This window comes from Anabas testudineus, chromosome 18 (genome assembly GCF_900324465.2).
Source record: "Anabas testudineus chromosome 18, fAnaTes1.2, whole genome shotgun sequence".
Classification (NCBI taxonomy): Eukaryota; Metazoa; Chordata; class Actinopteri; order Anabantiformes; family Anabantidae; genus Anabas; species Anabas testudineus.
Window position 1 is genome coordinate 9,909,069 of NC_046627.1, and position 13,802 is coordinate 9,922,870.

The window sequence follows — 13,802 nt, forward strand, 5'->3', positions numbered from 1 at the left end:
CGTGTTGTACTGTTGAAGATTAAAATTTTTGCATGACTATTTTCTGTATCTTTGAGTGCTTTCATTTTAGAGGTAAATAAACAGCATGAACTAGCAACTGTCTCTTATTTGGAAAACTGTTTATCTATCTGCCAGACTGGACACCCACATTCAGGGAATGAATATAATACACACAATAGCAAGGAGAATGAAAACAATTTTTAACATTGTGGAGTTAGCAAAGACACATTAACATAAAACACAAACATTTTTAATTTATTCATAACAGTTGTTATTTTTGGGAGAAATTACATCAAGCTAAATGCAAGTTTCTCTTTTTTGTCTGGACTCTTGTAGATACCTCTTAAACGTGAGCCATGCCGCATTGTTTTCAGAGGAACATCAAGTTTTTGACCACAAAGAGGCAAGAGGGCTTGTTTCGGATTAAATGAAGTAAGTAAGTTAGAGGAACCACAGTGGGTCTATTTAAAAGCCACTGAAGCAGTGTGCGCTTGTTACTTCTATTTTTACACTAATGAACAGACACGCTGCTGATGGAACAAGTTGGTTTAACTGGTAGAAACAGATAACTCTTAAAGAGACATGTCCTTTATTTAGAGAGTTTAAACAAATTCAACCTAAACTAACTTTGACTTCAAATATATTTGATAAAATCTAAACAGTGTTTACTTTGCTTACAAATTTATGGACAGCTGTATAAAAGCCTCATTCATATTTGGTAGTGAATACTTATCAGTTTGAAATAGTTTGGCAAACCACTACACTAAACATACAGCTGTCTTACTGTCATAATCATGTTATTAATTTACAATTAATGAGGGAAATTTGTCTTTTAAAGCTCCACCTTCAGTCAGCTCTCTCTCCAAAACCTGTAAGACACAGAAAATATGAAGCACAAGTATAAATACTTTAGGAAGTCTTTTGGAGCATCAAAATTTAAGTTGCTTGTCACAGTGAGTCATTTTAATACAGTTGTTGATTTCTAACTGATTTCAATGTTGCAATTATGACCTTCCAGCTAATTCTGGATGTATATAAAGTTATTTACCTCGGGAAATCCAAATACCCAGTTTTGCCATTCTACAGTTTTCTCTATGATATACTTTGTTGTGTCATTATTCTTACCTACGGAATTGTATAATAAAAGGCATCTTCTGTTAAAAGTGGGTTGGCACTAGTCAATGGAGGTGATATGACCGCTTCTACATAAAAACAAGATTATGTTAAATAATCACACACTAGAACAGATTTAATTTACTTTAAATCTATTCTTATTTTATCTGGTTTTATTTCTTTCGTTGATTGCAACATTAGTTACCATTTATATGGGTTTTTAATAAACTCACCAAGCTGTTGAGAATCATCCAGGCCCAACATGGAGTAAATGGGTCTACATGATGATTCATTCTCATCTAATAGAGACAGTCAAATGTAACTGGTATGTCAAAAGCAACATAATATGTGATGCTATGAACCAATTTAAGTTTATTTTTAGGACATTTGTTCATTGTATTTACTAGGATAAGTTTAATATTTTGGGGGGTTTAATATTTTGGGTAACTTATCTAACACAAGCAAAAACAGCAATATCATTTCATGTTAGATTTTTAGTCAGAAATTGGTTCTAGATTTTCTGCTGCCTAAACCTCATAGTGAGAGCTCAAAAACAAACACCTGACATCTAGTTCCATTGAAAAAGAAATAAAGAAAAATTCTAGACCCCTGTAAAGCCACAACAATTGGATTTTCCTTTGGCAAACTATATGCAGCTTTATGCTAAGCTACGCTAATCAGCTTTGTAGATGAAACCAGCAACCAGTCTTCTCATCAAAGTGAATCTTTAAAATTCAATGTGACTTTAATAAAATTCATGGGATTTATATGATTTTTATTTTATTTTTCAAACATGTCATGTTTAACATTTAAGTACAATAGACCATGAGACTAGTGTCCGTGGAAATCAACAACCTCTACTCTACATACACTCGAAACCGAATTTGTACTTAAGTACTCTGTTCTCTGTGGTTTTCTTCTGCAGTTTTAGTGTCAGAAGCTCAGGTTATCACCAGCACTCGCAAATCAAAAAAATAATACACAATACCATGGTCACAATTTTACTCTGCTGTTGGTAATGTTACAAGGTCATACATTTTTAATCCAAATAATAAATTTAAACTATTTGTGTTACTTCAACTCAAATCAATTAATAGTTAATATTGCTCAAAATACTTTTGAGTTATATGCTTGCCGTGGTCTGTCTGTGATATTTAGTACAGTTGTGAAGTAAAATGAAAGCAACGAAGGCAGGTAAAGTACTGTACCTTTTGCTTTTGCTTTTTTTTGTTACAACACCATAAACTGGTTGGATTGACACTTTCAGAACCTAAAAAAGTAAAAATTATTATTTTTTTATTATCATTATAACTTATTGGGCTAAATTATTATCACAACTCATTATGATCTTACTTCTCTTTACACAGGCACATGATCTGTCTAACTTGTTACTAGATCATTGTCTTTATGTTAACTGTCAAAAATGACTAAATGCTTTTGGAATTTGTTTCACAGCTTATTTATCATGCTATCATACTAAATCTTCTGCTTTATGTGCAGAACTTTGTAATATGGACAATTGTGTTCCCAAAAAGAAGGCAAAAGAGGAGTTATTTTCATATCATGTAAAGTATGTCCATACCACCTTTATTGATATATGATTGGTTTCTCACCTGTTTGATTACCAGTTGATCCTGATTCAGATCTCGGAGCTGACACTACTGCAATAGAGGAAATAAGGTATAATAATAATAAGGTTTGCTGTCACAATTCTCAACAATAAAAGTCATTTTATTGCAGTTTACCTCTTCTTTTACTAATCTACTATTTAAATAACATTAATCTGCAGGTGAAAACCTCACTTTGTCTAAATATGTACTTAAACATACTGAAAAGAACTAAAGATCCACATAATTGTGTTGCTCATAGATTAACTGGTTATAATTGTTTTTACAACTAAACCACCAGGACCCATGTATACGAACCATGACTGAAATATTTGGAAGCAGCGTTGTACAAGTTACATGTATTTTTACCCATATTTTATTTACCTCTGTGCCAGTAACTTCTGACAAAGTGAAGTAGTCCCACAAACACCAGCAGAACGGCAAATAAAACCGTAGAAATGATCCATGGGTTGAAACTGGGAGAGAAAACAACCGTCTCTTTACAAGGGAAAGAAACCGTCTCTGTTTGACCATCTGAAATGAAGACACAAAGTATAAAGTAAGCACCTTATGTGCACATATTTTCATAATATTTTGTTATTTAGTCAACTAACTAACTTGCTTTAGTCAAAACTTACACACTGTACAGATGTCATTTATATCACAGGTACATATAAATTCTATTTTCAAACTTTGTGTCTCACCTTTGATTATCAACCAGCTCTCTGCTGATTCTCCAGCTCCAGAGTTGTTGCACTTGTAGAGTCCTTCATCAGACTTAGAAACATTGTACATGATCATGTTTCCTGTAGAGCTGCTAATGATCCACTCTCCATAATGATAGAAATGAGCTAAAATTTGTGAGGAAGTCGTCTTGTTTCTACATCTCAGAGTTACAGTTTCTCCCTTCATCACAGGAAGAGCAGGAATTTCCAGGATCACTGAACCATCTGAACAACAAGGATGAAAAAGCTGATTTAATGATACACTCATGTTGAATTTATGACAAATGTTGTTATTGTAAAAAACTTACCACTGACAATTATGTTGACACTGTTACTTTTGTTCCCTCCTTCAGCATCAAACCAGTATTTACCACTATCATCTGTATAAACATTTGTAATGGTGCAGGACGACCCTGTTGATGTTCTCTTATTAGTTTTATTACATGATGAAATTTGCCCTTTGGACTCATGTACAATTTCACAATAAGAGACCCCCTCACAATAAAATGTTATTGCCTCATATACAAAGAACTGTGCTCTGTTTGGATGGATAAGAAGAGAAGCTGCATCTACAACAAAGGAAAGAAAGAGACCCATAAAACAGGTGGAACACAATTTCAATATAACAGAATGAAAGAAATAAGCTAGTTTGACATAATAATAAATGGGATCTTGATTCCTGTGATAATTAGACAAGTGTTTTAAATAAAACAAAAAACAATACACATCCTTCAAAATGCTGAATGTTTTCACTATGTAAATAACTGGTACTTACTAACTTTGTGATCTTGTTCACACAGCAGCATCATCACAATTAGCACTAAAGAGACACAAAAAGTAGAAAGAGATGTTTCTTTGATCAATGTTTTTCGTTGATTTCTACAGCTGAAACAGTGACTCTCAGTCACAGGTCAGTGTATCATCTATTCTAACAACACAATACTACAGCTAAAGGTTTGTACTACGAAGTAGCAGACAGATTCCATACTCACGCAGTTTGGTGCAGAGAGCTGTGACCTCCATGTTGTCTTGCTGCTGACTGAACATCAGATTGAAGTGTAATGAAGGTGCTCAGAGGCGTCTCTTCCTCTTTTCTTACTTCTGCTGTTAATGTGATGATTTTTTTAGATCACAAACTTTCTCTACGGTTGTAGCAGAAATAATCTGGTGGTTAAACATAAGTGGTTGGAGCAAAGCACAACTGTAGACTTAAAAACACGAGGTGAAACCACTATTAGTCCAAAATGGTTTACGGATATCAGAGTTTAAAATATTCTACGTCTACAGCCGTTATGCTGCATTTGAGTTCAAACCACAGCAGTAAATGAGAGAATGGTTCATGTCTGTATGTCTGTTTTCCTATCAGCTTGTCTTTTTAAGGGTAGTAGGGAAATACTGGAGCCAAATCCAGCTGTCATTAGATGAAAGGTTGTGTACTCTGGACTGGTTGGATGAAAATAACATTTGAAGAGATTTATTCCATAAAGAAAGTTTTGGAAAAAAAAATCAAACATTTTGAACTTTAACACAGTAGCCACTGATTTTCATTAACAGCTGATTTTAAGCTTGTAGCTTGAGTTTCCACATATACACATATATGCAGTATCAGTATCATCATTTTTCCTTTTTTTAATGTCTTTACTTTTGTTTGTCTCTGTTTTCACACACATGCAAACACGCATTCAATTCACTGGTCCTATACGGCCCCCTGTGGTACAACACTAACATCGTGACTAAACTTTATTTTTTCATTTCCATTCTCATCTTTAACACACAATAGCCACAAAATATACCACTACACAAAAAATGTAATGGCTGATATTTTCTGAAACTGTCTCCATAAGCTCTGGCCGGCACATTTACTACTGTCTGGAGCTGATTTACTAAGTTGATAGTAGATGATGTAATGTAGGTGGACTGTTAAATTATTTAATCACGTGAAAAAAAACAAAAAACAAACAGAACAAAAGTACACATAACAAAAAAAGTTTAAGAAGCTGACAATAGTTTTATTTACTTGGTTTTTCAAAAATTAAAATTAACATGTTAATCAAACAACCAGAAAATGATGTGGGGGGCCATGTTCTTCTTGTATCTATTTCCAGGATCTGGTTCTGGACAAGGTTATTTAGTTGTATGTTGACTTTTCAAACCCACTGGAGAGAAAGTGAAAAGGCCAGCTTTGACAACCTAGTAAACAGTGCACTCTGGTGGTTGTTGACCAGCTCTCACAGTTTATGACATGTTATTACATGTAAGTTATTTAGACCTATGTCCTCCTGCATCATGCAACATGTTCTGTGAAATGAATTCAGTTATTATTCTCATCCACCTGATTTCACTGGATTGTTTGTGTAAGAACAAAGGTGCCCCTGAGCTCTTCTGTTTGTAGACATGTTGTCAGGACATATAATCATCATCATCATCATCATCATCATATTGTCCAACTAGCCTCTGAATTCCGAGACAAAAAACAGGACCATGTTGTCTTGATTTTACAGGATTTCTTTACTTAATGCTGCCTTAGACCTGTTTGTTGTGTGTTGTATGTCAGTGCTAAGATTAGCTGACGTCTATCACCACAAGAAAAGGTAAACTGGGCTAAAAGGTGACCTGAGCTAAAACTGAGCTACATTTTTGAAGTTTTTCTGCTGGTTTCAGTTTAATCAAAAGTAAATTTAGCACATATCTGTCTAATTTGTAACACTGCTTAATATTTCAAGGTCATATAGAAGTCAACAGACGACTGATCTTCTGACATAAGTGAAAAAAGTGCAGGGTCATCAGGTTGGGTCTCCTTTTACTCTTTTAAATCTCAATTATGTCTGTTGATTTCTATTGTGGCTGCTTTTTGATTGACAGTGTATTAGTGCTGCTGACGGTCAAACACATTTTAGATCAAGTCTTATGTGAACAATAATCATTTATACTTTAATAATTAATGGATACAGTCTTGCAGACAAAGTGATGGTGGAGACACAATATATATATATATATATATATATATATATATATATATATATATATATATATATGTAAAAGTATATGTATGTATATATTTTTTTTTTTCTTTTTTTGTATGACTCGCTTTGGCCACATGAGTGCACCACCTTTTTTTACTTCTGTGTACTTACTGTTATATGGAGTAGTTGTAGGTAACAATATGGTCGTGTCTTTGTCCTTACCTGTTTCACGAATGTGGAAAAAAAAAATAAAAACATAAAGAAAACTACTGTAAACTGTAATTTATATAAAATAATACTTTAAATTCTACTGCAAAATAAAAAATATTGTAGATCAAATTAATGCAAATGCATCACCAACCTTTTTGTCAGGTGCAGAGGATTATTGCATTGCTGACCACAAAGAAGCCGCCAGTAACAGTTTCAGATTAAGGTAAGTAGCACTGATGCTGTAAAAGCTGACCACAGTGAGTCGGTTTAAAAGCCACAGTAGCTCTTTGTTTGCTGTGTTTTCTACACATGTGAACAGACACACTGTCGGTGGAAAAAGGTGGTTTAACTGAAACTGACACCCCTTAAAACAGATGTGTGCTTTAGTTAGAGCTTCGAAAAATAAAAGCTTGACTTAGTTTCAACATAATTTGTAACCTAATTAATTAACTCTGAAAGCAGAAAAAGGTATGTAAAAGCATAGTTTTTATTTTGTATTAATTCAATTCAATTCAATTCAATTTTATTTGTAGAGCGCTTTTTACAATTGACATTGTCACAAAGCAGCTTTACACAACCAAAGAACAGTACATGAACAGTGAATGTGTATGAATCATGAAATGAGATTGTCCCTGATGAGCAAGCCGAGGGCGACAGTGGCAAGGAAAAACTCCCTGAGAAGGCAACAGGAAGAAACCTTGAGAGGAACCAGACTCAACAGGGAACCCATCCTCATAAGAAACACATATGGGTTTGGATCAACTTGTTAAGTGATGCACTAAACATTCTGCTGTCTTACTTTGTTATTTTCAGTCATATCATGGGTATTAATTTAGAACATTGAGGGTAACTGTCTTCTGAAGCGCCTCCGTCTGTCAGCTCTCTCTCTCAGAAACCTGTAAGACACAGAAAACAAATATACATCATAATAAAATACAGCTTAATATAAATATATATTCAAACTGCTAACATTAAGCAAATGAAGATGACTAGAAATTACAAAAAAAACTAAAAATATTTTTTATAAAACAGTGTTCCTAAAACTCATAAAGATGGTCCTCGAAGGGTAGGGTTAGAGGCGAGTTCAGCCCACCGGCTATGTGAAAGGGCAGAGGCAGTGTCAGGGGTTAGAGGAGAAGAGGTGTGAAATGTTGCTGCCGTTTTATCGAGAGACCAGACACTGTGGTTGTTTTACTGAAGTAGAAACAGTTTTTATAGCATGATTTGAACTCAAGCAGAGCTCTCATACATTCTATTCAATGATTGCTGTTATATAGTAACTGTGACATCAGTCTGAGTGGCGTCTCTCCCCCAGCTTCTCATCACCCACACGTTGCTGCAGGAAACTGAACCTGTGACCAGAATAGTTTACGATCATGTACTTGATGCACAGTATCATCATGTTTTGAGATTAAATTGTTCATAGAAAAAAAACAAAAAACAACTGAAGCACCTGATGGGTTCATTCATTCTGTAATGTTTGGAAGGCGACTTATTACTCACTTGTGAGTTATATTTCACAATAAATGTCACACAGCTGAAGCCAGGGTCCTGGTTACTTAAAAGCACACTGATGCATCTTCATTGCAGAGTGTAAAAGCCCAGTGAAAATTGACAAAGCAGCCTCCAAGACGGGGGACAACCTCTCACCAATAAGATGATGTTGATGTTTAAAGAAGGCTAGAGAGATGAACATGAACGTGTGTTGCCCTTGTTCTTACCTACTGGATTGTAGAATAGTATGCATCTGTTGTTAAAGGTGAGTTGGTAGCAGCTGGTATGACTGGTTCTAAATAAACAAAAAGCAAGTTGCCAAAATAACTATAACACATTTCAATCACTTTTGATCAAACTGTCTCTTTAGTGATCAGTGAGTCTCACCAAGCTGATGAGTGGCATCCAGGTCCAACATGTGGTAAAGAGGTCTACATGACGATTCATCCTCATCTGATGAAAACAGAAAGGGTAGAGAGGTTGGCTGGCACGTCAAAAGCAAAACTGATGCTCTGAATCTACTTATATTATTTGAGTTTGATATTTTGGGAAATGTGACCATTGACTTATCTAAAACAAGTGTTATAGAAGTAGAACATAGCATTTCCCGCAGGAAAGAGGCTCATTGTGACAAAACAAATCCAGTGGTACACAGTTGACATAGTTGTATGTCCCTTAAAACCACAGCTGTTTGCTGAAACAGCAGTTCACTGCAGCTGGGTGCTAAGCGAATCACCTTTTGGCTCTGGCTACACAAGGAGAAACTATACAAGTGAAGCAGCAGCGAGTCTTCTCATCTGCTGTATGTATACACATGCATACAGTATGGTAACCTGCTTATGCTTGTAACAAGATAGTCATATTTTTACACTGCTTTTGATAGCATTAATGTACACGATTGTACATTTCTAATGCAAATACTATATTTGAATCACTTGAGCCATTGAACCTAAATGAACGTGTTATGTGCTTGTTGTGACATATAGTACAGTTGTCAAATAAAATTTAAACATCAAAAGGCACATGAAGTACTGTACCTTGCTTTCTTCTGTTTTTCATTACGACAGCATATGTTGCTGGAGTGCTTGTAACAGCTGAATCAACACTTTCGGAGACTGAAAAAAAAAAACAAGGTAAGAGACAATTAACCAGACATGGACAAAATGTTACACTTATTATTGCAAATCCTTACAATCTGACAAGTAGACTTGTTATAACAAGATACATTCTCTTAATTTTTCATATGAAATATGACTGAACAAATGCAAAAAATTAAAGACATTGTTAGGTTTATTATTATTAGCTGAAGCATTTGGATTCAGGCGTTTGAAATGAGTTTTGAAGTTTCATACAATATTTGAATATCTGCTATGTGTGACTTTATAAACCTTTTACATGAAGAAGTCATGTAAAGTATTTCCATGATACATGGTTTGATTTCTCACCTGTTTGATTCCCAATTGAACCTGATCCAAGTCTTAATGCGGACAGGTAAAACACTACTGCAATGAAAGAAAAGAAAAATCTGTTAAAATAGCATGTTAATTTCTACATTAGAACTTAACATAGCGTATGTGGTTCTACAAATGCTTTTGTGGTGGTAGTACTGTAGTATTAAAGAAATCACGTCCAGTACAGGTCCTTAGGCAAGACCTCCTTACACTTACCCTGCCTTTGCCTTATACCTGTCACTTTGAACAGAAGCATCTGCCAAATGACTAAATGTTGATGTTATCAAATTACCAGGAAGATGCAGGTAAGTGAAATACATCATATTGCAATGTCTGTCTAGAAACGGATTTGGTAAAACTGTTTCCATTAGCTGTTAAAAGTGAAGCAGCAATGATTTGAGTAAAATGTAGCCATTGTTTTGTTTAATTTCTCAAACCTTTGTTCCAGTCATCTTTAACAAAGCGATACAATCCCAACACCAGCAGGAGAATCACCAGTAAAACTGTGGCAATGATCCATGGAGTAGAATCGGAAGAAGGTGTTTTACTTTTTGGGTGTTGACTTTCTGGAATGATTATAGAAAGTATTGTATCTTATAATAAGCGGGAACATTCACAATATTTTGTAAATTGTGTGACAGTTGAAAAATAAAATATGTTGCTTAAAGACTATATCTAAAGCTCCAATTGACATTTGAATCACATATACATGTAAACCACATTCTGAAATGTTTCTGTGTCTCACCTCTACTTCTTACAGTCAACCTGCTCTCTGCTGATTCTCCAGCTCCAGAGATGCTGCACTTGTAGAGTCCTTCATCAGACTTTGAAACACTGTAGATGCTCATGTTTCCTGTAGAGCTGCTATTGATGAAGACTCCATTTCTAAAAAAATCAGCTGTGTTCTGTGAGGACGTCGTCTTGTTTCTACAAGTCAGAGTTACAGCTTCTCCCTCCATCACAGGAAGAGCAGGAATTTCCAGGATCACTGAACCATCTGAACGACAAGGATGTAAAAGGCGATTTAATGAAACACTCATGTTGAGATTGATGACAAAATGTTGTCATGATAAAAACTTACTAGTGACAACTATGTTGACAATGTTACTTCTTTTACTTCTTCCAGCTTCAAACCAGTATTCACCACTGTCTTCTGTATAAGCATTTGTAACAGTGCAGGACGACCCTGTTGATGTTCTCTTATTAGTTTTAATACACGAGGCTATTTTCCCTTTGGACTCATGTACAACTTCACAATAAAACACCCGCTGACAATAAAAAGTTAGTGACTCATATTCAAAGAACTGTGTCTTGTTTGGATGAATAAGAAGAGAAGCTGCATCTGCAACAAAGAAAAAGAAAGAGAATCATGAAATATCTGGAATATATTTTCAAAATTATTAAAAAAAAAAGCCAAAGTAACACCAACACCAGTGCACAGTAAAACTCTTGTGATAGATATATTTTAAAAGTTGGTTTATCAAAATCCTGCATTAACATGTATTCGTTTTTTTCAAGTACTGCTAATTCACAAAACAAAGAACAACAGTGATAACATATCCTTCAAAATGCTAAATGTGTTTAGTGAGTAAATAATTGGTACTTACTAACTTTCTTATCGTGTCCAAACAGCAGCATCGTCACAATCATAACTAAAGAAACAAAAAAAGCAACAGATGATTGTAAGATCAACGTGATGATACAGAAATTCACAATATGCAGCTGAAGGTTTGTACTATAAAGTAACAGAGACAGACTCAGTACTCACGCAGTTTGATACAGAGAGCTGTGACCTCCATGCTGTCTTGCTGCTGACTGAACATCAGACTGAAGTGTAATGTAGGTGCACAGAGGCGTCTCTTCCTGTTTTTTTTTAATTCTGCTGTTAATGTGATGATTTTTTAGATCACAAACTTTGTCTACTGTTGTAGTAGAAATAACTTGGTGGTTAAACATCAGTGGTTGGAGCACAGCACAACCGTGAACCTAAATATATAAGTTGAAATGACCAGTAGGCCAAAGTGCTTTACAGGTATCTGAGTTAAAAATATAAGTCTGCAGCCATTATGCTGCATTTTCGTTCAAACCACAGCTGTAAGCTGTGAGAATGGTTTATGTCTTTATCTCAGTTTGACACTGTTACGACACATATTTGGCAGGTTTGTTGTCCTGTCATACAGTTTCTATACACTGTATGTCAAGTGAAATTACTGTGTTAACATGTTAGCATAAGGTAATTAACAGTAAATACAAGGCATAACCAATGTTGATGAAAATTGCATTATTTAAAAAAATGTTTGTTCATAAACCAAAGTATTTCATTTACATTTAGTCATTTGGCAGACACTTTTAGCCAAAGCACCTTACAAGGCACAGCCAGAGTAAGGGAGGTCTTGCATAAAGATGATGACACTAATTAAAAATCAGGGAATCAAAATGGTCACGTTCTTCTAGGAGGACCATATATATTACAAATTCCTCTGTAATTCATCAGTTATCCACTTAAGTTAGAGTCAGTGAGTACACACATGATGATGATTTCCCTTCTTTTAATGTATTTAATTTAGTTTGTGTCCTTGTTTCACTCAGAAACACACACATTTCCAAACACACATTCAATTCACAAGTCTTGCTCTGCCCCCTGCAGTACAACACTAACAGTTTGACAACTAATGAGTGACGTAAAAAGATTATCAACTGAAGAGAGATGGAAGGTGATAAACGAAAGTTAGAGCATGCAGAGGGTACACAGAAGTCATTTACAGTCACTGTAATTATATTATTATTACATATTTTAAGATACTTTTTCAAGAAAATAATTCATCACAAATAATATTCAGTATGGACACAAATGCCCCACCACAAAAATTAAACTCAAACAATGATTAAATACAATAAAAATTCAAATCAGTCTGTACACACAGATGTTGAATAAAAACAAAATGAAAGATTGACGAAAGTTCACAAATATTACATCAATTGAAACATGTTGTGTAATTCCTGGGTCAGTTTATTTTCAAACTCTAGGAAGCTTTCCATGTCAGCAGTGTCCATTCCTGCTCTTCGAGTTCAAATGTCCTGCTCGTTTTCCTTTTACTATCCTTGATCCCTGATCACCTGGACCAGGTCTGTTCAACCAAACAGAGGCTTGAAGTGCAGGAATGGTTGGAAAACAAGCAGAACAGTGGCCTTTGAGGAGCAGGATTGGACACCCCTGATCTGTGGCAATTCAAAGTGGTTGAAACCCACATACAGGCAAGCTGACTAACATCATCATATAAAAATAACATCTGAAAATGACGCCTGTCTACTTCACCTCAGCAAACTTTATAAACGTCTCCCCAACCAGAGATGTAAAGAGAAGTAAAGGTGCAGCTAAAACTGTGAAGTATGTTCAACTTTCCTTGGGTAAACGTGACTTCATTATTTTTATTTATTTTATTATATATGCAGCACTTGTAAACTTGTTAACCACCAGATCCTCCTGTCTGCACTCTCAGATTTGTGATACAACTTTAGCCTGGCTTAAATCATACTTGTCTAGATGAACCCTCAAGGTATCTTAGCAGGCACCAGTGTCTAACTCTTACTGTCTCTCCATTGGTGTGCTGCAGGGCTCAGTTCTTGGTCCTCCAGTTTTTTTCCATCTATACTACATCGTTACATTTATTATCGAGTCACATGCCTTTTTCTTTCATTGCTATGCTAATGACACACAACTCTTCCTGTCATTTTCCCCGGATGACTCCAGTGTCTCATTACACATCTCTGCATTTTCAAGATTCAAGATTGAAGATTCAAAATCTTCAATCTTAAATCTTGTCTTGCCGGCATCGCTGCCTGGATGAGAGAAAGGCCTCTTCAACTCAGTCTTTTTTAGGACAGAAGTTCTCATCCAGTCAGACATGCAATACAACACAATATCAGCATCAAAGTAGGGTCTTCAGTGACTGTTCCAACTAAGTCTACCAGGACCCTGGGGGTCATTAGATAGCCAAGTCAGTTTTACTGACCACATGTCCCAAGTCCCAAATGCATGCAGATTTGCCACTTTTAACATGTGCCCCCTTTCAATGCAGTAGTACTTCTTTTTTCTGATCAGCCAAAACGGAAATGTTACACAACTCTTCAGATTTATACGCTAGCTTCCTGTAGCTGCTCACATCTGGTTACAAGCCCTCACCCTTGCCTACAATAGTCATCTCAACAGCACCAGCTTACCTGAACTCTTATTCTGGC

General features: G+C 35.4%; 2 protein-coding genes and 1 long non-coding RNA gene across 3 annotated transcripts; all 3 read right to left on the reverse strand.

The window, feature by feature from the left end:
* Nucleotides 1–572: 572 nt before the first annotated feature.
* Nucleotides 573–1,464, reverse strand: LOC113168636. The gene is made up of 3 exons (XR_003299502.1): nucleotides 1,347–1,464; nucleotides 1,126–1,202; nucleotides 573–869 (listed from the first exon to the last, which is right to left on the reverse strand). It is a non-coding gene; the product is annotated as an uncharacterized LOC113168636 (long non-coding RNA).
* Nucleotides 1,465–3,096: 1,632 nt separating this feature from the next.
* On the reverse strand, nucleotides 3,097–4,006 carry LOC113168290 (the record flags this gene model as incomplete). Its single annotated transcript, XM_033326767.1, has 3 exons — nucleotides 3,097–3,254; nucleotides 3,425–3,670; nucleotides 3,754–4,006. Coding segments are annotated over 3 exons (657 nt in total), but the record flags the coding sequence as incomplete, so codon positions are not given.
* Nucleotides 4,007–7,506: 3,500 nt separating this feature from the next.
* Nucleotides 7,507–11,362, reverse strand: LOC113168291 (high affinity immunoglobulin gamma Fc receptor I-like). Its single transcript, XM_026369308.1, has 8 exons — nucleotides 11,332–11,362; nucleotides 11,171–11,215; nucleotides 10,645–10,905; nucleotides 10,309–10,560; nucleotides 10,001–10,129; nucleotides 9,150–9,227; nucleotides 8,500–8,565; nucleotides 7,507–7,514 (listed from the first exon to the last, which is right to left on the reverse strand). Exons 1-8 carry the CDS (start codon nucleotides 11,360–11,362, stop codon nucleotides 7,507–7,509), a joined length of 870 nt encoding a protein of 289 aa, XP_026225093.1.
* Nucleotides 11,363–13,802: the final 2,440 nt, after the last annotated feature.

Excerpts from the sequence above, each read along its gene's own strand:
- LOC113168291 (XM_026369308.1), bottom strand. The coding sequence starts at position 11,362 with ATGGAGGTCACAGCTCTCTGTATCAAACTGC. Across the intron at positions 11,216-11,331 it reads AGCTCTCTGTATCAAACTGC|TTATGATTGTGACGATGCTG; the intron begins GTGAGTACTGAG and ends TTGTTTCTTTAG. Across the intron at positions 10,561-10,644 it reads TGTCAACATAGTTGTCACTA|ATGGTTCAGTGATCCTGGAA; the intron begins GTAAGTTTTTAT and ends CTTGTCGTTCAG.